This window comes from Tympanuchus pallidicinctus, unplaced genomic scaffold (genome assembly GCF_026119805.1).
Source record: "Tympanuchus pallidicinctus isolate F22 unplaced genomic scaffold, pur_lepc_1.0 scaffold1, whole genome shotgun sequence".
Classification (NCBI taxonomy): Eukaryota; Metazoa; Chordata; class Aves; order Galliformes; family Phasianidae; genus Tympanuchus; species Tympanuchus pallidicinctus.
In genome coordinates this window covers 77,745,610-77,767,839 of record NW_026294618.1, presented here as the reverse complement: position 1 = coordinate 77,767,839, position 22,230 = coordinate 77,745,610, and the positions used below count along the sequence as shown (strand labels likewise).

At 37.5% G+C, this 22,230-nt stretch overlaps 1 protein-coding gene across 3 annotated transcripts in view; it reads left to right on the top strand.

Annotated features, from left to right (window-relative positions):
* Window positions 1-22,230, top strand: part of HEATR5B (HEAT repeat containing 5B) — a 52,100-nt gene that overhangs the window by 27,021 nt on the left and 2,849 nt on the right. For 2 of the 3 annotated variants that reach the window (XM_052682072.1, XM_052681996.1), the window contains 12 exons: window positions 963-1,214; window positions 3,156-3,337; window positions 5,517-5,585; window positions 7,370-7,549; window positions 8,388-8,625; window positions 9,296-9,556; window positions 9,834-9,961; window positions 10,138-10,282; window positions 13,251-13,520; window positions 14,901-15,125; window positions 17,889-18,040; window positions 20,968-21,181. In XM_052682072.1, the coding sequence (XP_052538032.1) occupies window positions 963-1,214; window positions 3,156-3,337; window positions 5,517-5,585; window positions 7,370-7,549; window positions 8,388-8,625; window positions 9,296-9,556; window positions 9,834-9,961; window positions 10,138-10,282; window positions 13,251-13,520; window positions 14,901-15,125; window positions 17,889-18,040; window positions 20,968-21,181 (2,316 nt within the window). Of the gene's footprint in view, window positions 1-962; window positions 1,215-3,155; window positions 3,338-5,516; window positions 5,586-7,369; window positions 7,550-8,387; window positions 8,626-9,295; window positions 9,557-9,833; window positions 9,962-10,137; window positions 10,283-11,530; window positions 11,764-13,250; window positions 13,521-14,900; window positions 15,126-17,888; window positions 18,041-20,967; window positions 21,182-22,230 lie in introns of those variants that run through there. The other variant, XM_052682149.1, reaches the window with a different exon arrangement.

The following is a 22,230-nucleotide window of genomic DNA, read 5'->3' as shown; positions in this document are numbered from 1 at the left end:
AAAAGTAAGATTTATTTTAAGATTAAAAAAAGTTGCTGTCAATTGTGAAAACAGACAAATGCTTTTTAGTGTCCGTGCGTCAGACCCATAGGGAAGGAACAGTGCTGTACATGCTCAGAGCTTTCCTTTATTCCCTTCGAGCTTCTGATGTGAAGATGGGTTACCATAGTGATGAAACTTTTTTGTGTGTTGTTTAGCCTTGCAGATTTGTTTGCAAAGATCTTTGTGCTCTGAGACCTTATACTTCTTTTTCAGCTTGAAGGATAGTTGTGACGCAGATTCTGCTAATTTGCCTTCCATTTATGCTTATTTATTGGCATATTGTGAGTTCATCTTGAAGCTCTTCTAATTATTGTCATCTTTGTTTACTGATGACTAATGCTACCAGTCTCTTTTTTATGCAATATATTTACCATTTATTTATTCTGTGGGAAAGACGTCACTTCCTGAATTTGAACGTGGAATGTTCTTTCCTTATTTTATATGGGATGGATGTTAGAGTTTTTAATATGAATGTCTTATCTCCTCTTCATGTTTTTAGTAGATGGAATAATCTCTGATAATATTTAAATAAATTTATCTCAGTTATATTTTAATAACTGAGATAAACTTCATTTTGCACTCTTTGATACCACCAAGTGGTATATGAACAAAATTTAGTTTTCTTTTTAAGTAGAGATTTACGAATCATGTACACAAGCTTTCCTGATCAGTTTCTCAAAACATTGCTGTTTTGAGTTTTCTTCATCCATGTTTGATTTACCATAGCCTTTCTCTCTTTTGAACATCTTGGCTCATAGAATCATTATGGTTGGAAAAGACATCTAAGTCCAACCATCAATCCATCAGCACCATACTCACTAAGAGGATGTGTTTAGAATCTTGTAGGGCTTTGAGTAATGTTCTTAGTCATCTGTAGTTTTTAACATCAGGATTTTTCTTAATATTGTTCTTTACTGTAGACATGAGCACTGCAGCTCCCTTGGGAGGAGGTAAGGATGAAGAATCGGAGAAGAAGGACGAGATGGATGATGATACAATGTTTACTACCCTGGGTGAAGAGGATAAAACCAAGCCTTCTGTAGCACCTCGCTGGGCAACTCGTGTATTTGCAGCCGACTGCCTGTGCCGAGTGATCATGCTGTGTGAGAATGCAAACAAGGCACACTTTGATCTGGCGCTGGCTCGTTCAGCCAGACTTAAAAACCCAAAAAGTAATTATAGAATGTGCATGTTTAATTTTTTTTATTGTTGATACTTCTTTGCGGCTTAAAATTGCACAACCAAGATAAAAATGTAAGCTCTTTGAAAGTGAACTTCCTTTCATTCAAACAGTTAAAAACAGAGGAAATAGGAAAAGGCCGAAGCTGTGGTTATGTAACTGTTATAGTTACCATGCCATGAACACAAAATGATGTCATATTCTCCCTTAAACTTTAACAGACTGATCTGCTTGGGAGTGGGAAGAAAAGGGCTTGCAAACTCTTTCTTTTAGTTTGAAATACAAGGAGTAAACTTCTGGTCAAATGTAAGCTGGGAATAATTTATCTGAGTCTAGCCTAACAATAGTGGTGATACACAGTTCTTATTATTTTAGCATTTCCACAGCAAAAGAGTGCTATGAGAGGAAAAAGATAAGTCCAGGTAAATTGCTGTAGCAGAGTGAGGGACGTGTGAGGGATGAACCCAGTTGCTTTATAAAATTCTTTTGATATCTGTGAGACTGGTAAATATCATGTATTCAAGATACGTGTATAACTTGGAGAATTGTAACTGAGAGGCTGGGAATGACGTAACACATTTTTCACAAGACAGTTTCAAACTAGTAGTGGGAAGTTTCTGTCCTTTGCTCATCTATGTGTATTGGTTCTGGTGCATAGTGATTGCCTTCAGCTGTGTAGTGTAGCGTTCATGAGGAGCTCATGTACACGTAGGCTGAATATCATGTATGAAGATCCTAGAATGCATAGGGTTTGTGGATTTTAGCACCTGTGCTGTTACAGGCTTCTGTTCTGATATGGATATTATGTGTCTGGTTCCAGAACCGTGCACTGGTTTTGTTGAGAATGTTGGTTTTTACTTGATTAGAGGCTGGCGTCAGTGTTTGAAGAGTGAGAGGGAAGAGCTTTGGGAAGCTGATTTTGGAAATGTTGTATTGTAGAGGAAAATCATAAAAGAGCTGCTTTTTCATAGGATCCTGCAGAGAATTGCACATAATAATCCTGAGAATATACATCACTAAATTTATTGAATGTGAACTTGATTTGTTTGGTATCATCATAAAAGGAAAACTCACCAAATCTCTACCCATAAATTCAACTTACAAATTATTTGATGTTCACTGCTATATCTGTGGTGACCTGAAGAATTAATGACAGTCTTTACTGTTTGCATGCTTCTGAAAATTTCAGCTACAAAATGAACTATTTTGTCTTTGAACTTGAAAAGATCTAGAGCATTAATTGTGATTTTTTTTTTTTTTTTTAAATCAATTGCCCTGGATATTTATGTTTTTAAATAATATATTTTCTTATTGCACAACATCTGGTAATTCAAATTGAAAGTAAAGAAAGAAATACAAACAGAAGAAATATCCTTTCACGGTGTTAATGAGTCATTTGCTGCTTTTCTCTACACGTTGGTGGCTGCTTGCTGATGGCCTTGGATGTGGCCCTTGGGTACAGAAGTAGAAAGGCATACTCAGTTGTTAAGTGTTAAATTTGACGAGGCTTTCTTCTGTCAGCAGAGGTCACTATAAGCAAAGGACTCAAGAACTGCCTTGAAGATTTTCTGTAAATATAGGGCAGAAAGGAGCCATGAAATCCATTTTACTGAATGTTCTTACCTCTTACAAGCTACTCAGCCACATTTAAAATATTCTATCCAATGCATGTTTTTTGTCTCATATTTTACTTTGTTTCAAATTTGTGCTTAATTTTTAATATTGTCTTGAGAATAAATGTTTTTATGTCAGTTTAAAGGAGGTGGGAAGAAAAAAGGCTACATTCTTTCTTGTATTTCTTCTATTTCCTAAATGCGTACCTTCAGAAAGGAACATATGAAATCTGTACATCTCTGTTAGGAAAATATTACAAATGTCTGTCATCGGGTATAATTTCAGTTATTAAATAGTTCTTCTTTTGTTCTGTTTTAAGATGACTTCTTAGTACTGCATCTCTCTGACCTTATTCGAATGGCGTTCATGGCTGCAACTGATCACAGCAACCAGCTACGAATGGCGGGTCTTCAAGCTCTTGAAGACATTATCAAGAAATTTGCGTCAGTTCCTGAGCCAGAGTTTCCAGGCCATGTGATACTGGAGCAATACCAGGCTAATGTGAGACCTTCTTTATAACTTCATGAAACTGTATGTTTATGCCAATATGCCAGAGTTAGCTTTGAGAACATTTTGTAACTTCAAAAGACCTGTGAAGAGGTTTTTTGTTTGAAAATGTACTAAAGAGGCAGCTTTATTTACCACTCCGAAATTTGTGTATCTCTTGCTATTTATCATAATTTATTAGCTGACAAAAACAACAACAAAAAAAACACCAATAACTATTGATTCTTGAAAGCCAAATACTACAAATTAAACTTGATTTTATTTTTTTTTTTTGCAAGAGTGGTATTTCATCTGTAGAATGAAGAATTTGAAAATAACATTGATTCAATCCCAGAATAATCTAATAAATCTGTTTTCTTGGGAACTAATGAATACATACACTTGGCTTTGAACAAAAATGACAATAGTGTGGGAATGGGAGGTGAGTGGTTGAAGATTTATTTTGGGAAATTATTGCATTATTTTGTTGCATAGCTTAACTCTCCTGTCTTTTATTTTTAAAGTTCTAAATATATCATAACAATTTTCCATATCATACTGAAATATCAGTACTCCAGATTTGACTTATAGATATATAACATGCTTAAGATTAATCTCTTGCCTCAGACTTGAGTGTGAGAATGAGCAAAGCTTAAGGGATAGTGTGATCTGACGGGTGGGCTTCTTCTTTTCTTGGTTGGTTCTTACTGATTTGCATCTATAATCAGTTTTGTTAGTTCTTTCATTTGATTCATTTAAGAAGATCTAAGCCTTGCAAACAATTGCATATATGATTTATCCCACTGACTTCAGTATTTACATTTATCATAAGATGAATTTGCCTGCAAGAATGAGTTTCAAATAGGGCACCTGGCCAAATGAAGAGGGGCAGGGGATCTTTCTCAAGCCAACAAATCTTTCTATGAAGAAAGGTTGAGGGAATTCGGCTTATTTAGCTTGGAAAAGAGAAGGCTCCGGGGACGCCTCGCTGTGGCCTCCCAGTACTTGAGGGGAACACCATTCTATCATTATAATTCCATGTTATGAAACTTGCCATTTTTTTCTGCATAAATAACTGCTTTCATGGCATTGTAGGTTTTTTTAGTAGCAATACTCACACTGTGATTGACTTCCTGTTGCTTTGGAAGTCCTAGGGCATACCAGTTATGTTTTGCTGATGCACGTTGATCAATCTGTTAAGTCTTTAAATACACGTGGTTTCTAGACTGCATTTTAACTTGAGAATAGTCTAGGATAGTGCACTGGTCCTTAGAAGAATCTGTGAACATCTTACAAAATATTTATTTCATTCCTCATACAGAAACATCCTTTTGAGTAGGGACACTTGATATGAGAATTAGAAGGGTGATATGGGCTTTCTAATTCTGTTACCTGTTGGAAATATACTAAAAGGAGAGATGAAGTTAAGGGCTTTGTCTCCCTTCCACTTGGAGTGACATGGCTAACTCTGGAATCATTCCTAAGATTGCACTGGTTTCCTCTAATCTTGTCAAGTTTTGCTATTTGTACCTTCTGTGCCTACCACAGTTCTCTATGCTGCCACCATTCCTTGCCTGTTTCCCACCTCAAGTTATCTGGTTTTCCTCTGATTTCTCTTCTGTGTTTTCAGAATTGAAAAACACTTCTTCAAGACAGGTTTTCATCCTATCCTCATCTTATTCTCCTTCCTTCTGTACTGCTGTAACTATTGTTGCTGTCTTTTTGACTTCTTTCTATTCCAGAAAAACACTGTCTGAAAACAACCGACTAATTCTTCTTTTGTCTGTCATTTTGAGAACATGATACAAATGCAGTAATGAACACCTGGTTTTGCCTTATTATTCTGTTGGAGTTCAAAAAATCACTGTCTGTGCAGCTTCAGCATAAGTTGAATTCATAGTAGTTTCATGTGTAAAAGGATGTTCATTAATGACAAAAAGAGAATGCCACATGTATGCAAAGGCAGTTGGGGCTTAAAAAGACTATTGGAAGACAAGCAACAGAAAAACAGTTCTTTGTCATTTATACGATACTGCTGCAAATGTTTGCTAGATAGCAAGCATAATTTTGAGGTATAACTATAAACACTAACAGTCTTATCTTGCATGTTTTGTATATACTCCTGAACCTTAAGCAAGGTTGAATGAAGAGTGTTGTCACTATTGTTTTACATTGGATTTTTTCCTCTTTCCAGGTTGGAGCTGCTCTGAGGCCAGCATTTTCCCAAGACACACCATCTGACATAACTGCCAAGGCCTGCCAGGTACTGAAGAGTATGTTCACATGGTATAAGCCAAACTGAATACATTTTGTGCCTTTATGCAGTAGACGTGTATGATTTTTCTTCTTGTTGGAAGAATGATGCAGAAGAGAACAGTAGTAAATAGCTGGAAAATATTGCAAGCTTAAGCTGAGATTTTTTTTGCAATGTCTTTAGAGTCATCTGGCAATATTCTTTTTAGTCTTTCTGAATCCACATCAATTCTATGCTGCTTGATAACTGGACAAGAAAAAGAAAACTGAGAAAAAGAAAAAAAATAGAAAATGTGTAGTAAGACAAATGGGAATGTATTCATTCAGATATCTTTGATGAACTATACTCACTAATGATGATTTAGAGTTGAAGGAGCAAAGCTGATCTTAGTCCTACTTTTGAATGGATTTTGAATTTGTAACAGATTTTCAGCAGTCCTGTCCTGTCTATCTGCAGAGCCAAGTGTGTAAATAAACCATGTATTTCTTTTAAACATATCCATCATTCCAGGCCTTCCCTAAAGGAACTGGTTTTCTCAAAGCAAAATAAACTAGAGATAGAACAAGACTGCCATCAGAAAAGAGTCTGTGAACTCTTTTTTCCCACCACTCTCCCTTCTCCCCCTCCTGCATTTTTTCTTCATTTTGCTGCTTTTTCTCATCCTTGCAGAATTTGTTCTTTTTGGTGTTTGTACTGCATTTGTACCAAAAATCTTTTGTCTGAGTGTAAGAGGATGAACGCCCGTGTGTAGCACTAGACAGGAAGTTATGATTTGTTTGTTGTTTCAGTTTTAAGTGCCTGTTTTTAGTTTGTTCAATCTAAAAAATAAAAAAAAAAAGAGCAGGAGTAGGGAGACGCCCAACTGTCTGACCTCCATGTCAGGTGCTGACTCATCTAGAATATGATACTGTTTGTTTCATACCCGAGCCATATCTGAAACTTTTTATATTACTCCTTTCTTGATGTTTTCTTAAAGCCGTTTATGATCTTGGAAGCTTTTCATTAGCTTTTCATTCATAGAGCTTTAACATGTAATTTGAGTTATAGCTTTTGAAGATATACCATTATGAACTGCTGTGCAATATCACCTTCACTCTGAATGGGAAAAAACAGTACTTGAGTGATTTGATCAGATATGTGGGAACAGAATAAAAACTTTGTGATCACTTGTTTAGGGGGAATTTAGCTTGGAGAAGAGCAGGCTCCAGGGAGACCTCATTGTGGCCTTCCAGTGCTTGAAAGGAGCGTAGAAACAGGAGGGGAAATGACTGTTTACGAGGGTGGATAGTGATAGGACAAGGGGGAATGGTTTTAAACTGAAACAGAGGAGGTTTAGGTTGAATATTAGGAGGAAGTTTTTCACTCAGAGGGTGGTGACGCACTGGAACAGGTTGCCCTGCCCAGGCTGTGGATGCCCCATCCCTGGAGGCATTCAAGGCCAGGCTGGATGTGGCTCTGGGCAGCCTGGTCTGGTGTTTGGCAACCTTGCCCATGGCAGGGGGTTGAAATGGATGCTCTTTGAGGTCCTTCTCTACTCAGGCCCTTCTATGATTCTGTGTCTCGCAAACTAAGTATTTTCTATGTATCTGAGTTTCGTTGTATCAGTAGCCATTGAAAACAGCCTTTGTGACCATTGACCTGAACAATTCTATTGTCAGGAGTGGAGAGAAGAAAGGAAAATGTCAGGCTAGAATGGTTGAGATTTTGTTATTATATTTCTTTCTATGGTTTTTACTTATGAAGTTATCTGTTTTTCTTGCTGATGGAGAGTGATTCTAACCTTTGTTGTTTAGGTATGTAGCGCATGGATAGGAAGTGGGGTTGTAAGTGACCTCAATGATCTCCGCCGAGTTCACAACCTTCTTGTCTCTTCTCTGGATAAAGTACAAGCAGGAAAAGGATCCTCCAGCCAGCTTTACCGGGAAAGTGCCACCACTATGGAAAAACTTGCAGTTCTGAAAGCATGGGCTGAGGTAACCATTTCCTATTACATCTTCAAATGTTTGAAAAGATTTAACCTCAGCAGCATCAAACCCTGCTGGCTAGTCAGTCAGCTAGCCTTATCTCTGCCTTCCTCCTTTCCTACTGCAGTTCCACTCTTGGTGTGTTTTCATGTCAGTGTATTTCTTGATTCTTTTTTTCTGCCTTTTTGTCTAGTGGTGCTTTTGTATTTTATTGTATTGTACACTCTCATACTCTTACACTGTATTTTCATAAAATATTGTAGTTAACCAATTAGAATTTTTTTTTTTTAGAGTTCACAACAAATTGCAGGCTAAACATAGATATTGCTAAAACCTTAAACTATCTGCAAAAGAAAGAAGTGCTTATGTTGTCTTGCTCCCTGAAATATTGTTTGCGTGCTTTAGAGCTACATGTCTAATTACATAAATTATATTTTGATTTCTTTTGGAGTAGTGCTTTGAGGACCTTTGGATTAAATTTTCTTGGAAATTTATTTTGAAATTTCAAAGGGAAGTGTCAACTATTCAGCCATGTAAGCCTGTTAGTCACCCCATAATATTACATTCAGCTTTGATATGGAGCATCTGTTGTGTGAAGTTCCTAATTCAAAAAATGCTTATTTTTACTGTATTTTTCTGATACTTCTGCTTCCCATATTTGTGTGAAAATCCTTTTATAGCATGTTTCCAAGATGAACATATAAATGCTCTTGTATTCACGTAACCCACTAAAGGCCATTTTAATCTTTATGCATATCGTACCTAATCTGCTCTAAGGAAAAGGCTGCTGCTGTTTTTTTGTTGTTTCGATTTCACGATGTGAATTTTTCATCTCTGTTTCTCCTAGGTGTATGTTGTGGCCATGAAAATTAAGAAAGAAGCAGAGACCAAACCCAAACGTGTTTTAAAGAGTACAGAGGAGGATGAGGATGATTTTGGCACAGTAGACGAGTTGCCACCTGACAGTTTGATAACACTTGTACAGCCAGAGTTGCTTTCACTTAGCCGCCTCTGGTTAGCTGCACTGAAAGATTATGCTCTTCTAACCCTACCAGCTGAGTTTGCGACTCAGCTTCCACCAGATGGTAAATACTGAAATTTATTTTTTGTGTTGGTTTGAAGAACAAAGTAAACCTCCTAGCTGTTTTATTAAAATTCTTTAAATTGTTTGGCAGGTGTGATTTTTCATCTGTTAGACAAAACGATGCAAGTAATTTTTGGTTTTGTGTAATAGAAATGTATGCTGAAAGTTTGTGTTGGGTTTTTCTTTAATCTACAATGAAAAATTCTTTATCTGATTCACAAAGATGATTAAAACAATATTCTTGTAGAAATAGAAAACAAAACAGCGCGTTTTACAGCTGTAATACTTTGACATCAAATGCAAAAAGATGTTTACTTTAAGGAAACACAATCCATGAGATTACAGTGGATGTGGTCTTACAAAATTTGAATGTTCTGTATGAAAAAGGCCGTAAGATCTGATGTATTTTAGTGCAACTCTTGACTTTCTTCTTACTGTTCCATCATGGCCATTGCACTTTGTGAGATGTGCTAATGTTACTTCTTCAGAAGGAGTGTTGGAATACACTGTGACTAACAAGGGTTACATCTGAATGTCTACATGATTAAACACAGTATGAGCAAATAAGAAATTTAGAATACATGCTTTTTGTCTATTATTTGTAGAGAATTTCAGAGTTTACCTTTGGAGAGAATTTCAGAATTGATCTTTTTTTTTTTCTTATTTAATAGGAGGAGCATTTTACACTCCTGAAACAATTGATACAGCTAGACTGCATTATCGAAACTCTTGGGCTCCTATACTTCATGCAGTGGCACTTTGGCTAAACAGTACAGGTTTCAGTGCTTCTGAGTTGACAGAAGAGACTGCTGCAGCAATGCCTAACTCACAGAAACGTAGCACATCTATTATGTTAAACCAGACACCTGGAACTCCACCTACCACTAAATCTTTGCCAGAGTTGAACAAAGATCGCATGCACTTAATTTTGGGTAAGAGCTATGAATTTCGAGTGCACTACCAGCATGTTGTTACAAAATGAAATGGGAGTAAGAAAATTTTGTTTTATTTAAACCGAGGAATTTTAAAATGCATTATTTGTCTGGACAGTAATATTTTGAAATATCTCTGTCTCTCTCTACCTCTTGTATATTTCACAGCTTTGACAGAGTATTTGTCAGTGTGATTTTTATCATTTCTGTACAGTAGTTGTGATGTAGCTGTGGATAGCTGATGAAGTGAACATTCTTTAATTACTGCTCTTTTTAGGTGTTAGCATACAGTTTCTCTGTTCCCCAAGACCTGAAGAGCCTGTTGAACATGTTACATCTTGTTTACAAGCACTTCACACTTTATTGGATTCCCCTTGTGCCAGGATCCATATTGCAGAGGATCAGGTACTGTATGAGCATGTTATGTCAGTTAGCTTTCCTGAGTCTTGATCTTTCATTTGTGATGATTAAAGAACCTGTAATTATTCTTGAGCAAGAGAAGCATCTGCTTGCTCTAAGCAATTGATGTAACAATTGGGAATTGTTAAGCCCTAATTAGTTTGTGTTTTGGTTTATTGTAGCTCCTTGGTGTTGAACTCCTGAGTGTGCTTCACCGACTCCTCCTGACTTGGGATCCTACTTCAGTCCAACTATTGGTTACAGGAGTTGTCCAGCAGATAGTAAGAGCAGCTCAGGATTATTTGCAGGAAAAGAGGAACTCCCTAAGTAAGACTTTGAAAACATAGCTTGTTTTGTAGATTAAAGAAGCAGTGGGTTTTCATGTTTGAGGAGGGTCTCAAATGCATTACACAGTGGTTACACTGAGGAGGAAAATGCTGTATATTCCACAGGTGCTGTAGCTGCGTTCATAAAACTACCTGCTGATTTCTTAACTCTTGTAAGATTTTCTCCTTCCCCTCATAATTCCAGTGGTCATTCTTTTCATGTCTCATTTTCTTGAACTTGAGTGATGAAAATTACACTCAACAAGCCACTGTAAGGTCTTAGTAATACCTAGTTTCATGGAATCATTAGGATTGGAAAAGACCTCTAAAATCATCTAGTCCAATTGTTTCATTAATGTTTATCTATTGACTGGATCTTAGCATTTCATTGATTTGTGAATCTTAGTGGTGTCTTGTGGCGCGTTGGGTCCTGTGGTGTCTCCCTGTCAGGACTGGCAGGTATGAGGTGAGCTAATTGCTACTGGAACCAGCGTGAAAATTTGATTACTAACCAAGAGTTCTTGTCTGGAAGTGAAGTGGACTGGTATCTTGGTTCTGAACTGTCATGTAGGGTGTGTCTTCAACCAAAAGCTTTGAGAACAGGGTGTGCAAACAGGAGCAAGGAAAGACGTGCTTGTGCCACCCAGAAGTCCTTCTCAAGACTGTGTAGGATTGCTCGAGTCAGCATAATGATGGCAGTGACAGGTAGCAACATACAGTCTGCTGATTGAGGAACAGTCACCTCTGGGAAATCAGAAGTCTAATGACCTGCCTTGAAAATTCAGATGAAACTCCTAATGTGACTGTACTCGAGGTGCTTGTCCATGCAGGGCTAGGGGTGAGGTTGATCTCATCAGTAGGTTATGAAGGAAATGCGTGTGAAGGTAAGCAGACTGTGTAGTGTCTGGAAAGCCAAATGGAGAAATGGCATATTCTTCACTAAGATCTTGCAGAGACAGGAGCCTGAGATGCATGCCTCACATAAGGACGGACAGGCAAAGGCTGTGCTGGAATATGGAGCATGGGACTCCTACAGTGGTGGAGACTGCAAGGTTGTGGCATCCAGCAGCAAAAAGCTTTCTCTTATCTCCATTCATCTGGTTAGAGAACCTTGTAGGACTGTCAAGAGAAAAACAAAGTGTTGGAGTAGGCATCTGGGCTAGACATTCTTCTTTTCTGGATCAGAACTAGTACCTGTAAGAGGGACTGAAGGGTGATAGAGCAGTCAAAGACTTCTTGTTTGCCACAGACTGCTTAATCAAGAAGAAGAGGTGGATGAAGCCATATTAAACCAACTGGAAGAAGCCTTCCAATCACAAGCCTTGCGAGTCTCATGTAATCTTTTACCATCTGTGGGAAGGGTAGCTCTACAGAGTGTTCTGGGATACGTGGATCAATAAGTTTGCCTTGTGTGTTGAAAGATTTTTGGAGTTAGTCCCCTTGGAAATAATTTCAGAGTTCAAGAATGTGATTGGGAAAAGTTAGCATAAACTCAGTAAGGGTAAATAAAGTCTAATCGCCTTCTGGTGGGTGATTACTGTGTGAATAATCTTGCAAAAGTTGTTTATATCACTGAAAAACTGGAGAGATGTGGACTGGATAGTTGAATCTGTGCATGTCTGCAATGCTGAATACTCAGTTATTGAACTGCATTAGAAGAATGTGGCCAGTAAATCAAGGGAAATTTTCTTTTCACTTAAGCTTGCGAAGCTGTGTCTGGAGCTGTGTCTTGTTTTCTCAATCCTTTCTTTCCTATCCTGAGTGATGGAGGTGTTGACAAAGGTTTAAGTCCAGTGAAGGTCCAATTAGATGCTTGGGAAGATAAGAATGGCAGGATGAGCAAGCTGAACTTATTTGGTTGCAGAAGAGAGTTAACAGGTGATTGAATGGCAATCTCCCCTTCTTAAAGGAGACTGAAGAAAAGAGCAAGCCAGACATTTCTGAAAAGGATATGATGAGATGACAGTGGATAGAAGAAGTAAAGCAGAAATCCACACAGAATATGAGGAAAAAGTATGATGCCATGGGGCATTTATTGTATCTGGTTAGGTTAGATCTGCCGTGTTTTATTTTACTTCAAGGAAGAAAAGTAAAACCTAAAGGATGCCTTTCTTACTAAGGAAAACTACTATATGGTTCTGGCACTGTGTGCTGTTAGGAGAAAACTTAGCTTTTACCCATTTTCTAAGTGAAGACAGAGAGGGGATTTTGTTAGAATTTGAGGAACCAGCATAGCTAAAATGTAAGCTCTGTTCCTTCATGTGAATTAATTGAGTTGTTTGCTATCGGTCTGGTAAGTTGCTTTTTTCAAATCAGCAAATGTGAAAACTCTAGCAATCATTTAAATTCACAGGGGCTCTGTGAGGGTGGTTCAGGCCAGTTCTGATGTGCTGAATCTCTGTTACTGTTTTATGGGAGAAGGCAGGACTGCAGCTGGCTGAGCTGCCTTCAAAAGAGAGCCTTTCTAAATTGAATGCACTGAAATTGTGGAGTTAAGACATAGAATCCTACTATGCTCTTCTGTTCTCTTATTTCATGGTTAGCTTAGGCTGAAATAAGATCTGTCAGTGTTGAACACTTAATTTATAGCCATTAAATTAAAAAAATACTGTAATGACTATTTATTTGACAGTCATTGCCTTTAATTTTGCCATTAGAATGAGAAAGAAAAACTTGCCGCATTTTTATTTTGTTACTACTTTGTTATTTCTAGTTCAGAATGGTTTTTTAGAACTATTGCTGCAATTACAATTATTCTAAAGCATCTTAAACCCCTTTAAGTCCTTCAAACTAGAATATTTATTTTGACATGAGTCGTGTTTATAGTATCTTTGTTTGAAGCAACTATTTTCTGTGGATTTTTAATCTCTTTTTTTTTTTTTTTTTTTTTTATTAGTGTTTTATATAATCTTTGATATGGAATCTCTTTTTCTAACTGTATCCTCAACATTTATTTCCTTTCTTTCCAGATGAAGAGGATATTGGAGAAAAAGAAAATCCTCTTGCTTTAGGAGAGGGAGGTGAGACTGGTGGTCTTGTACCTGGAAAATCTCTAGTATTTGCAGCCATGGAATTGCTCATGTTTATCCTGGTACGACACATGCCCCATCTAAGTTCCAAAGTGTCAGATTCTCCAAGTCACGTTGCTGCCAAATCCCATCTTTCTGAGGAGAGTGCTCGTCTTGTGGCTGCCACTGTCACTATACTGTCTGACCTACCTTCTCTCTGTTCTCCAGCAGGTAAAGTATTGACAAAAGACATGAATGGTTACTGTATGGGATCCTGTGAGCTTATGATACTAAAACAAAATTAAATTCTTATATGATGTTTAAAGGTCATCTGAAAGTGTTGCTTAGGTTCTAGAATAAACTAGGAGCTCAGGCTTCTCCAGTGATTTCCAGAACATTAAGTGATCTCCAGAACATTAGGAAAATGGCTTCAAGTCTGCATGTGTGCTGTAAGTGTGCTGAGGAAATGAGCTCTATATCATTATTGTTTCTTCTTCCCGGTTCTTTTTTTTTTTTTTTTTTTTTTCCCAAACCTCCTGATTTTGACCGATTTTAATCATGTTGTGAAAGACTGACATCTAAGAAGTAATTAAATTCCTGAGAAGTTCAGGAGAAGCAGAATTTTGATGAAAAAGAACCACAGTGAGGAAAAACTAGCACAATTTAGCTCTGCTGCACTTTGCTTTTCAGCCATTGGCTGTCAGTCATCCCAAAAGTAACTCTAAACTACATAAAGCTTTCTTCTGTCCAGGGAGGCTGCCACAGAGGATATGCATAAACTAGGGTAATTGCACTTAGTGCAGTTCAGTTGTAAAGGACACAAATTTGTGGGTAGTTTCTACAGATGTGGAAAAACGTGGCACAGAAAAGATTAAGAATTAAATGTGGAAAGAGACTTCGCTGTCTGAAATGAGTTGTAGATTGATATTATACACCTAAGCCCATTAGCGCCCTTCTTTCATTCCTGCACTTGCTTGGAGTCTGTATGGATTACTGAAACTGCTTTTAATGAAGTTCCCATGTGTCTAAAGTCGGATTGTGTTATTTGACCAGTACTTCTCGAGCACAACTTGCTCCTTTAGGGCTTGCTGCACGAAATTTAGACTGCTTTTCTGATGACATCAACAGCTATGATATATAGGAGGTAGGAGCACTTGTCTCTTTTGTAGAGTAATCAAATGGTTACAAATTTTACCCAAGACATGAAACACTCTGAACTTCCTTCTTACTTCTGAGGCTTGTAATACACACCTGCTTCATTGGATAGTGCCCTGACTTTGGATACCTGTTCACAGATCTGTTATTGTAGATTTTTTTTTATAAGACCTTAGACATGTACAGATGGTGTTTCAAGATAATTAACTTTCTGATGGCATCCATGAGAGAGTCTAACTCCTTTTTGCCATGTAGGGCAAAGTTAAAAGCTAATGATATACTTTGAGAGTACTGGTGAATGGATTTGGTGATAAAATACTGAATTCTACGTACTAGTTTGTTACGTGAATTGCAGTTTGTCTTTCTAGCCATATATATCCATTTTGGGAATACTGAAGAAGTTATCTACTGCACTGTTTGGAAATAACTGCAGAAATTCTACTTTGTCTTGTTTAGGTTGTATGACAGTCCTGCCTACTATCCTATTTCTGATTACGAGAGTATTGAAAGAAACAGCTGTAAAATCAGCAGACAATCAGGTCCCACCTCCAGTCAGTGCAGCACTTCAAGGGATAAAAACTATTGTTACTCTTCCAACAGTCAAGACTGATGAAACTCAAAACCAGTGGGCAAGTCTTATTCGCAGTACTTTGGCATCTATCCTGGAGTACTCACAACCTGGTAAGTGATTTTGCAGTGGAGGAAACCTAAAACAGAACTGGCTTTTGCTTTAGTGAAAAGACAAGTATTGTGTCTGCCTATAATTTAACAGGTTGCATGCCTGAGGATTGGGAGTTAAAAGCGGTGGATAAATTGCTTCTAAAACTGAAATGGAAGGAAGATCTGAGTGCACACAGCTTAACTAGCAGAACTTAGTAGGTTGTGTTGGAGACGAGCACAGTGTTGACTAAGGAAATACAATTGTATGTTAGAAGTTTCCATCTCAGTTGTGTCTTTGTTGGATGTTGTCTTTGGCAGTTGTATGGGAACTGCTGAATCACAACCTGAACCTCTGATTGATCACCTGAGGCGAGCAATGAGTCTGCCACAGAGCACAGGTGAAGGCAATTCACCTGTGCTGCAGGAAGGGGTGGAGCCTGGCTGCACCTCTCCCAGACCCATTGAAGAGCTGGCTACCAGTGGGAAAGGATCTCTTCTGGAGATCCACTCCACTGGAGTTTCACTTAGCGAGCCCAGGATATGGGTAAGCATCCTATCTTTTCTGCTTTGGTGCAATAACTACATAGCCAAGCTCTCTGGTATACCTCATAACTATAACATCTGTACATTCATTGATTGTACAGCAGTATTGGTCATAACCTCCTATTAGAAATGTTGCCATTTGTAACTCAGGGTATTTTGCTACGTTAGTTCAGGCATCTCTCTTCCAGTTTGAATCCCATTATAAAGTAAAAATTTTGTGCTTGAGATGTGCGTTTTGGATAATTGTATCAGTCTTCATAGTTTCAGTGCCTTGTTTCTGGAACTTGAAATCTTCCTTCTGATATCTATTAGTGTTTCTGACTCTGAGTTAACATCCTGCAAATAAAATCTGAATGAGTTCCAGGCTGCGTTCACATCATTTCCTAGGCCATGCCTCAATTTCTCTGGTTACTGGCAACTCTAAACATATTGTCAAGGCTGGAACAGACCATAATTTCCACTCCTCCTTTCCTTTTTCCACAGGAGACCAGCTAGCTTAAAGGAAAAGGGAATTTAGTTACCAAAACAGTGTTTGTGGAAAGAACCAATCTGTTTACTGAGTCTATTTGTTCAATACAGTACTTGGACTCAACACCTTGAATTAAACCTCAAAAAAGCAGACTGTATCTTATAAGTGCTTGCTGACAAGATTTGTGTAGTCTTAATGACAGTAAGCGTTAACGTGTACGAAGACAGCAATGGATAATTGTGGCAAGGTTCATGCTGGAGTAGGGGATTTGCAATTCTGTTGCAAGCTGTCAGTGGTTGGAAAAAATCCTACTCCTGCAAAAAAAAGCCTGTTAGCCATCGGCAGGATTTCTACTGTGTCTTGTTTAGTGAACTATAGGCTACTTCTATTGGCTCACATTTGTGCTTTGCCTTCCTCTTCAAAAAGTGAAAAAGAAGTAGTCTCAGCTGCATGGTTAGCAAAGAGAGACACAAAGATTTGTCATTCGCTTAATGGCAGTTCAGCCCAAAAGAATCCCATTACATCCCTGAGGAACCATTTATAATCTGAAGAGAAGCTTGAATGGAGTTACTCATGTGGGATAGGTAATTGCAAATGATCCTGAAAATGTCTGAAGGGGAAGGATCAGTGCATTTGTGTTATCTGAGTCAGAATTCTAATTTGATCTGTCATAGCAGCTCATGTCTTCCAGCCATTTGTTCCTCTAGAGTTTCTCCAGTTCACCTTTCCACAAACATTACTGCCTTTATGCTTTATGCAGACTTCTGAAATTTTTCAGAAGCTCCTTGCAAGAGTGTAAATTTTCCTGTTCCTTTCCAGTCTTCTGTGAACACATCACACAAGAATATAATGGAGGTCTGTTGCATGCAATTTTGTTTCAAAGAACATTAATATTAAGCAACCCCCCCCCCACAAAAAACACCAACAGAACACTACTATGTTTCTCACTTAATGTCTGGAGTCATTTTCTGAAGTGAGTTTTCACGTCATGGCTAAAGCCAATCTAACAGCTAGCTGATAACTGCAAAAAGGATGTCATGCTATCCTTGGTTTTGCTGACTATATAGATGTTGCTGCTTTGGTTCTGCTCTCCCTTGAGAGTCTTAACAAGTTAGCCAACAAAACCAGCAGAAAAGTACTGAATTTTCTTTTTCCCTGCTGGTGTGTCTTGAAGAATGATATCTATGAAGAGCTGATGCAGTCAGGAAAAGGATGACAGTTGCAAGTACAGATGAATTTGAAAAGAAAGGAAGGTTGAATAGGACCACCATTTTTTTGTTTGTGGCAGGTAGATGTCAGATCAGCCTATTTGTTATGTAGAAGCTCACGGTAAGTTACAGTTGTTGCTGCGCTGGTTATCAGTCTTTTACTCTGCTGAATCAGCTGAAGAGAACAAAAAAGGGAAGCCAACTATTTTTAATGGGAAAAAGATTTCAAAAATACGTTTTCACCCTTTGTTTACACATGGGAAACAAAAATGTGGTTTGTTCAGAGAGAAAGTGTGGGTGATATTTTTGGCTCGCTATTTGTTTTGGAAAGTTCGAATCACTTTATTGAAAGAGCCTTTGGAAAAGAGTTGTTCAGCTTTAGATTTTCAGTCACAGTCAATAACAACAAGAAAGTGATTCAGTAATGAATAAATGTGTACTTGTATGCAGTTGCAAGTCATTTCAAATGCATTTCTTTTTAAGTTTGTCTGCATTCAGTGGGTTTTACTTTACTCTGAAAAGCATTCAGAATTTATCTAACAACCTGTTTGGTTCTTTTTTCAGAAGCCTCCAAGCCTGTTCTCGATGAAGTAAGCGTACTTACAGCTATTGCTCTCTTCCTTTGGTCAGCAAGCACTGAAATAATTGGAGTACAGTCTTTACAGAATGGATGTATAAACAGATTTAAAAATGCATTAAATTCCAGTGATCCTTGGGTAAGATCATGATTCAGGAATTTGAATGATATACAGCTGGGAAAAAATAGTAATTGTAATATATTTGCTATGTTTCCTGAATGTTCTGTGGGAGCTTTACTTCAGAGACAGATCCTGCTTGTCAAAATAACTAGAATTTTCAGTGGTGCATTATAGAAACTCCATAATGAACAAAAGAAACAAGACAAATTACTTTTTGGTAATATCTGCTCATGGCCTTGTGCCAAGTTTATGACTTGTAGCTTTCAGAAAGAAAAAAACCTTTGAAATGTTTAACAAATGAAAAAGAATGGCTACTAGAGAGCAGTGACAGTTTTACAGTAAAACTGATTTATTGTAATACAAACTAAACCATGTTTTCTGCAGATAAAATTACAGCCCCCATTCCTGATGAACTTTGTTCTGTACAAAACCTATGCTTATTTTAGATGTTCATACAAAATTCAGTTGAGAAAAATCTGTGTTCTGTGGTCACCATCAAAGGCATCTACAGCTTGTGAATCATCTTTCTTGATTTCTCTTCTGTCCTTTGGTTTGTCTTTATGAATTGTTTTCTAAATTATCTTCTTACTGATGAGAAGCAAACTTTTAGCCTAGTTTTGCTCAATCAGATTAATATACTTCATAGTTAAGCTTAAGTGTTCCAGCCATGTATTAGTTTGAGCAGCTATACAAATCAGCAGGTAGGAACTAAAAATAAGTAAAATCTGTAGTGTTTCCACAAGCAAGTACTGCAGAGATCCCTCAGAAGAAAACGCTGATGTTTTTAGTGTCACATCAAGACATTCAGAATCCTCTTCAGAGCAAGAATTCTTCTCTTCATAAGAGCTGGCATTTTCCAACAGGGGCAAGAAACTCAGTTGGTTCTTTGCTGAAGCCTAACCTTGAATGAAAAGCTGCTTAATATTTTAGTGTGTGAATGGAAGTGTCAGCTCTGTGAAGTGGAAAGCTGTCTTTTACGTCTTACTCTCAGCTCTGAATAAACACACAAACGGTGAAAAGTAGTACATCTTTGCCCACCCTGCTGGAAAGCTGTCAGTGAGCAGGAACTTAGCACTAATTCTGTAATTCACAGGAAGTGCTTTGACAGGAACCAGATCGTGTCCACTCTCCTCACTGATGTGCAGAGCATATACTCTGTGATGCTTGTTGTTGGTTCACTGTAGTTTTTAAATATAAAGCAGTCACTGCTGAGTGCAGTTACTAGACATTTATAATAGAAGCATTGAACCAATTAGGAAACAAACCAACTCTTTTAAAGAAATACCATTGTCTTAAAGATACAGAAACATTTTTGGAACTGCTACCACTTGCAGGAGACTGGGCGGTAGTTGAGCTGCATAGTAGTGTCTTTAAGACAAGTTCATTTTCTGGAGCTGTAGGCTCTCATTTTGATAGGCCCTCCTCTCTTGCTGCTAATTAGTAAGTTTTACAGGAGATGTGCCTTAGGAGAAGCCCTGGTTTTGCCTCTCAGAAGTTCTTGGAAAACTTCTCTGAATGTGGAGTATCAAAAGTTATATACATACCCATACAGTTGTATATGCTTCAGTGGAATTCTGCTGTCAGATGCAATTGTAAAACTGCACCTACTTCAACTATGGATGTGTTTTAAAAAAAAAAAAAAAAAAAAAAGCAAAAAACAAAGCAAAATGGCCCCTTACTCCTTATTTTTAAATTTAATAACCTTAACAGCTAGTCAGGAGTTTTCAAAATGTCAGCAGAAAGAGGAAGAAATTACTTGGAGTAGTATGGAGTGTATAGGGAAATAATTTATTGAAAATGGCCAAAGATTTTTCTCCCAATACCTGGCAAAGCATATTTTCTACCATGGAACTCTCTTAAAAAAAGCATGGAAATGATATTTGAGGAACTGTTATTATTTCAGGCTTCCAACATTATGCTGAACAGAAAACTTGCAGTCGTATATTAACAGCAAAGTGAGCTGCCTAACTTGTGTTTTCTTATTATTAGCTTATATTCTCTTTTATTTAATGTTTTCATTTATGCATCTCTTTTTTCCAGTTATCCCCTCACAGATCACTGTGTTTAATAATACTTAGGAATGTTCCCATTCAGAACATGCTTGATAACTCATCCTGTTGTAGCTTGAGTGTGGTTTGAAAACCTGCAGTGTTGTATCCTCATACTTGCTGTGGGGCTTTACCCTTTCAAAGGGCCAGCATTGTTTGTGTGGCATTTTGGAGCAAGAGTGTTTTTTGAACCGAAATCATGTTCATTCTAAAGAAGATTATCAGTAAGTCATTTTCCCAAATGTTAATTTCAATATTTCCTGCTTCTAGTAGGAAAGAGGAGGGCTGGGAAAGGAAGAGAAGAAGGAAGGATGGAAGGAGAGGGTTCTATGATCAAGCCTCCTCTATACCTATGTGTATATTTTTATGCTATTACCAGCACAAGGTGGAGACATAGAAGGAAGGATGTACCTGCCACTTCTGGCCACAGCCTTGGCTTATGTGTGGGCATACGGTCACTTTGAGATCTGAATCATTTTTATAGACTGTGTTACTCATCTGAGACTGGAAAACTATGTAATGACTTTGAAGATGCATCTACTCTTAGTGTTGATAGTTATGAAACTTTAAAATGTAGTTCTCTGTGGACCTATGTGATTGTTTAATATGATGCTAACTGTCCCTTTCTTTTCTGAGTTTGTGCTGACCACCATTTTATACCTGCAGTTAACTCTAATTTCCTTCTTTTATTGAAAACTGGGCTAGTATAATTTTAGTAAACAGCCTGTTTTGTTCTTTCCCTTATTCAGTATATTTCCTTCCCACTTACTCTGTTTTGTTGGGTGGTTTTGTTGTTTTGGAATCGCGACTATCTCACACACAGATAACTGATTGTGTTAGAATTCCTTGAGTTAGCAAGTAACTTGGAGGACAATGTATTTATCTTGATTTGATTAGGTTCAAGCCAAGTGTTACCAGCTTCTACTTTCTGTGTTCCAACATACCAATCGTGCTCTGTCGACTCCATACATTCATTCCTTGGCCCCTATAATGGTTGAGAAGTTGAAAGCTGTGGAAAGGAACCGCCCAACAAACAACCTAGAGCTGTTAGCAGTCCAGGAAGGAATTAAGGTCCTTGAAACACTGGTTGCCCTTGGTGAAGAGCAGAATAGTAAGTATTTAGTTTTTCTAGTAAATGTGTAATTGTAAAATAAAATGTTGAACATTAGAACTCTTGTAGATTGATAGCATACTCACAAAAAAAAAGCCCAATGCACTTTCATAATTTCATTACTGGAACTTGTGTATACACAAGCTCACATAGCATGTACAGTGTGATATGCTGTAGCATTTCAGTTTCTGGTAATTCTGAAGCAAAATTTAAGTGTGAATTGAAGTAGTGGTATTCTCTTGTATTTAAATATGAGTAGAATGTACTGTTTAAATTTACTTTTTCCTGATGTTAGATACTACTTATTTTAGCACCATTTTTATCAGGTTAGTTCTACCATCTCAATAAAGCTTATTTAAAGAAACCAAGAAATAAATTGTATTGGTTGCAAGATCTAGATCGTAGATAAAGCCTTCTGTTTGCTTTGGTAGATAGAATACAGTCTTCATAATTTCTTTCTCTTCAGTCTGAATAGCTGAAACAATATAATAACTGAAAGATTTAGCCTGCAGATATTGAACTTAATCTGTATTTAAAGTTTAAATTGTAAAAATATTACTTTTTTTTGTTGTTTTTTTTTTTTTTTTACCCCAATATATTCCTGTTGATATTTCTCCGCATTGATGATAACACTAAATGTATGTTTTCTTGAGTGTCGTGCTTCTGGCCTAGTTTCTAATGAATAAAATTGGAGAATAACTGAAGTGAGTGAGGAAACAGAACATTTGATTTTTGCTAATGCTGACAGGAAGCAAGAATATATGTGTTGTCAAAACCTCTAGGAGGAAATGATTAATATTCTAATAGTCTACAGAATTTAGCACTAATGGGAAGTCATCTATTGAAAAGTTCTCCAGAAGTTGCAGTTAACATGTTGCACGTTTCAAGGCATACTTGTAGCCAGGTTAGGAAGAAATATTAGCCCTACTGCTTTGGTTTTGTTGGTGATTGTTGTTGTTCTAAAGGTAAACTCTGTGCTAGCAGCAGGTCTTGTTAGCCCTGTAAGTATTGTTACAGTGCTGTTTTTTGAAGTGCTAGCTCTGGAGATG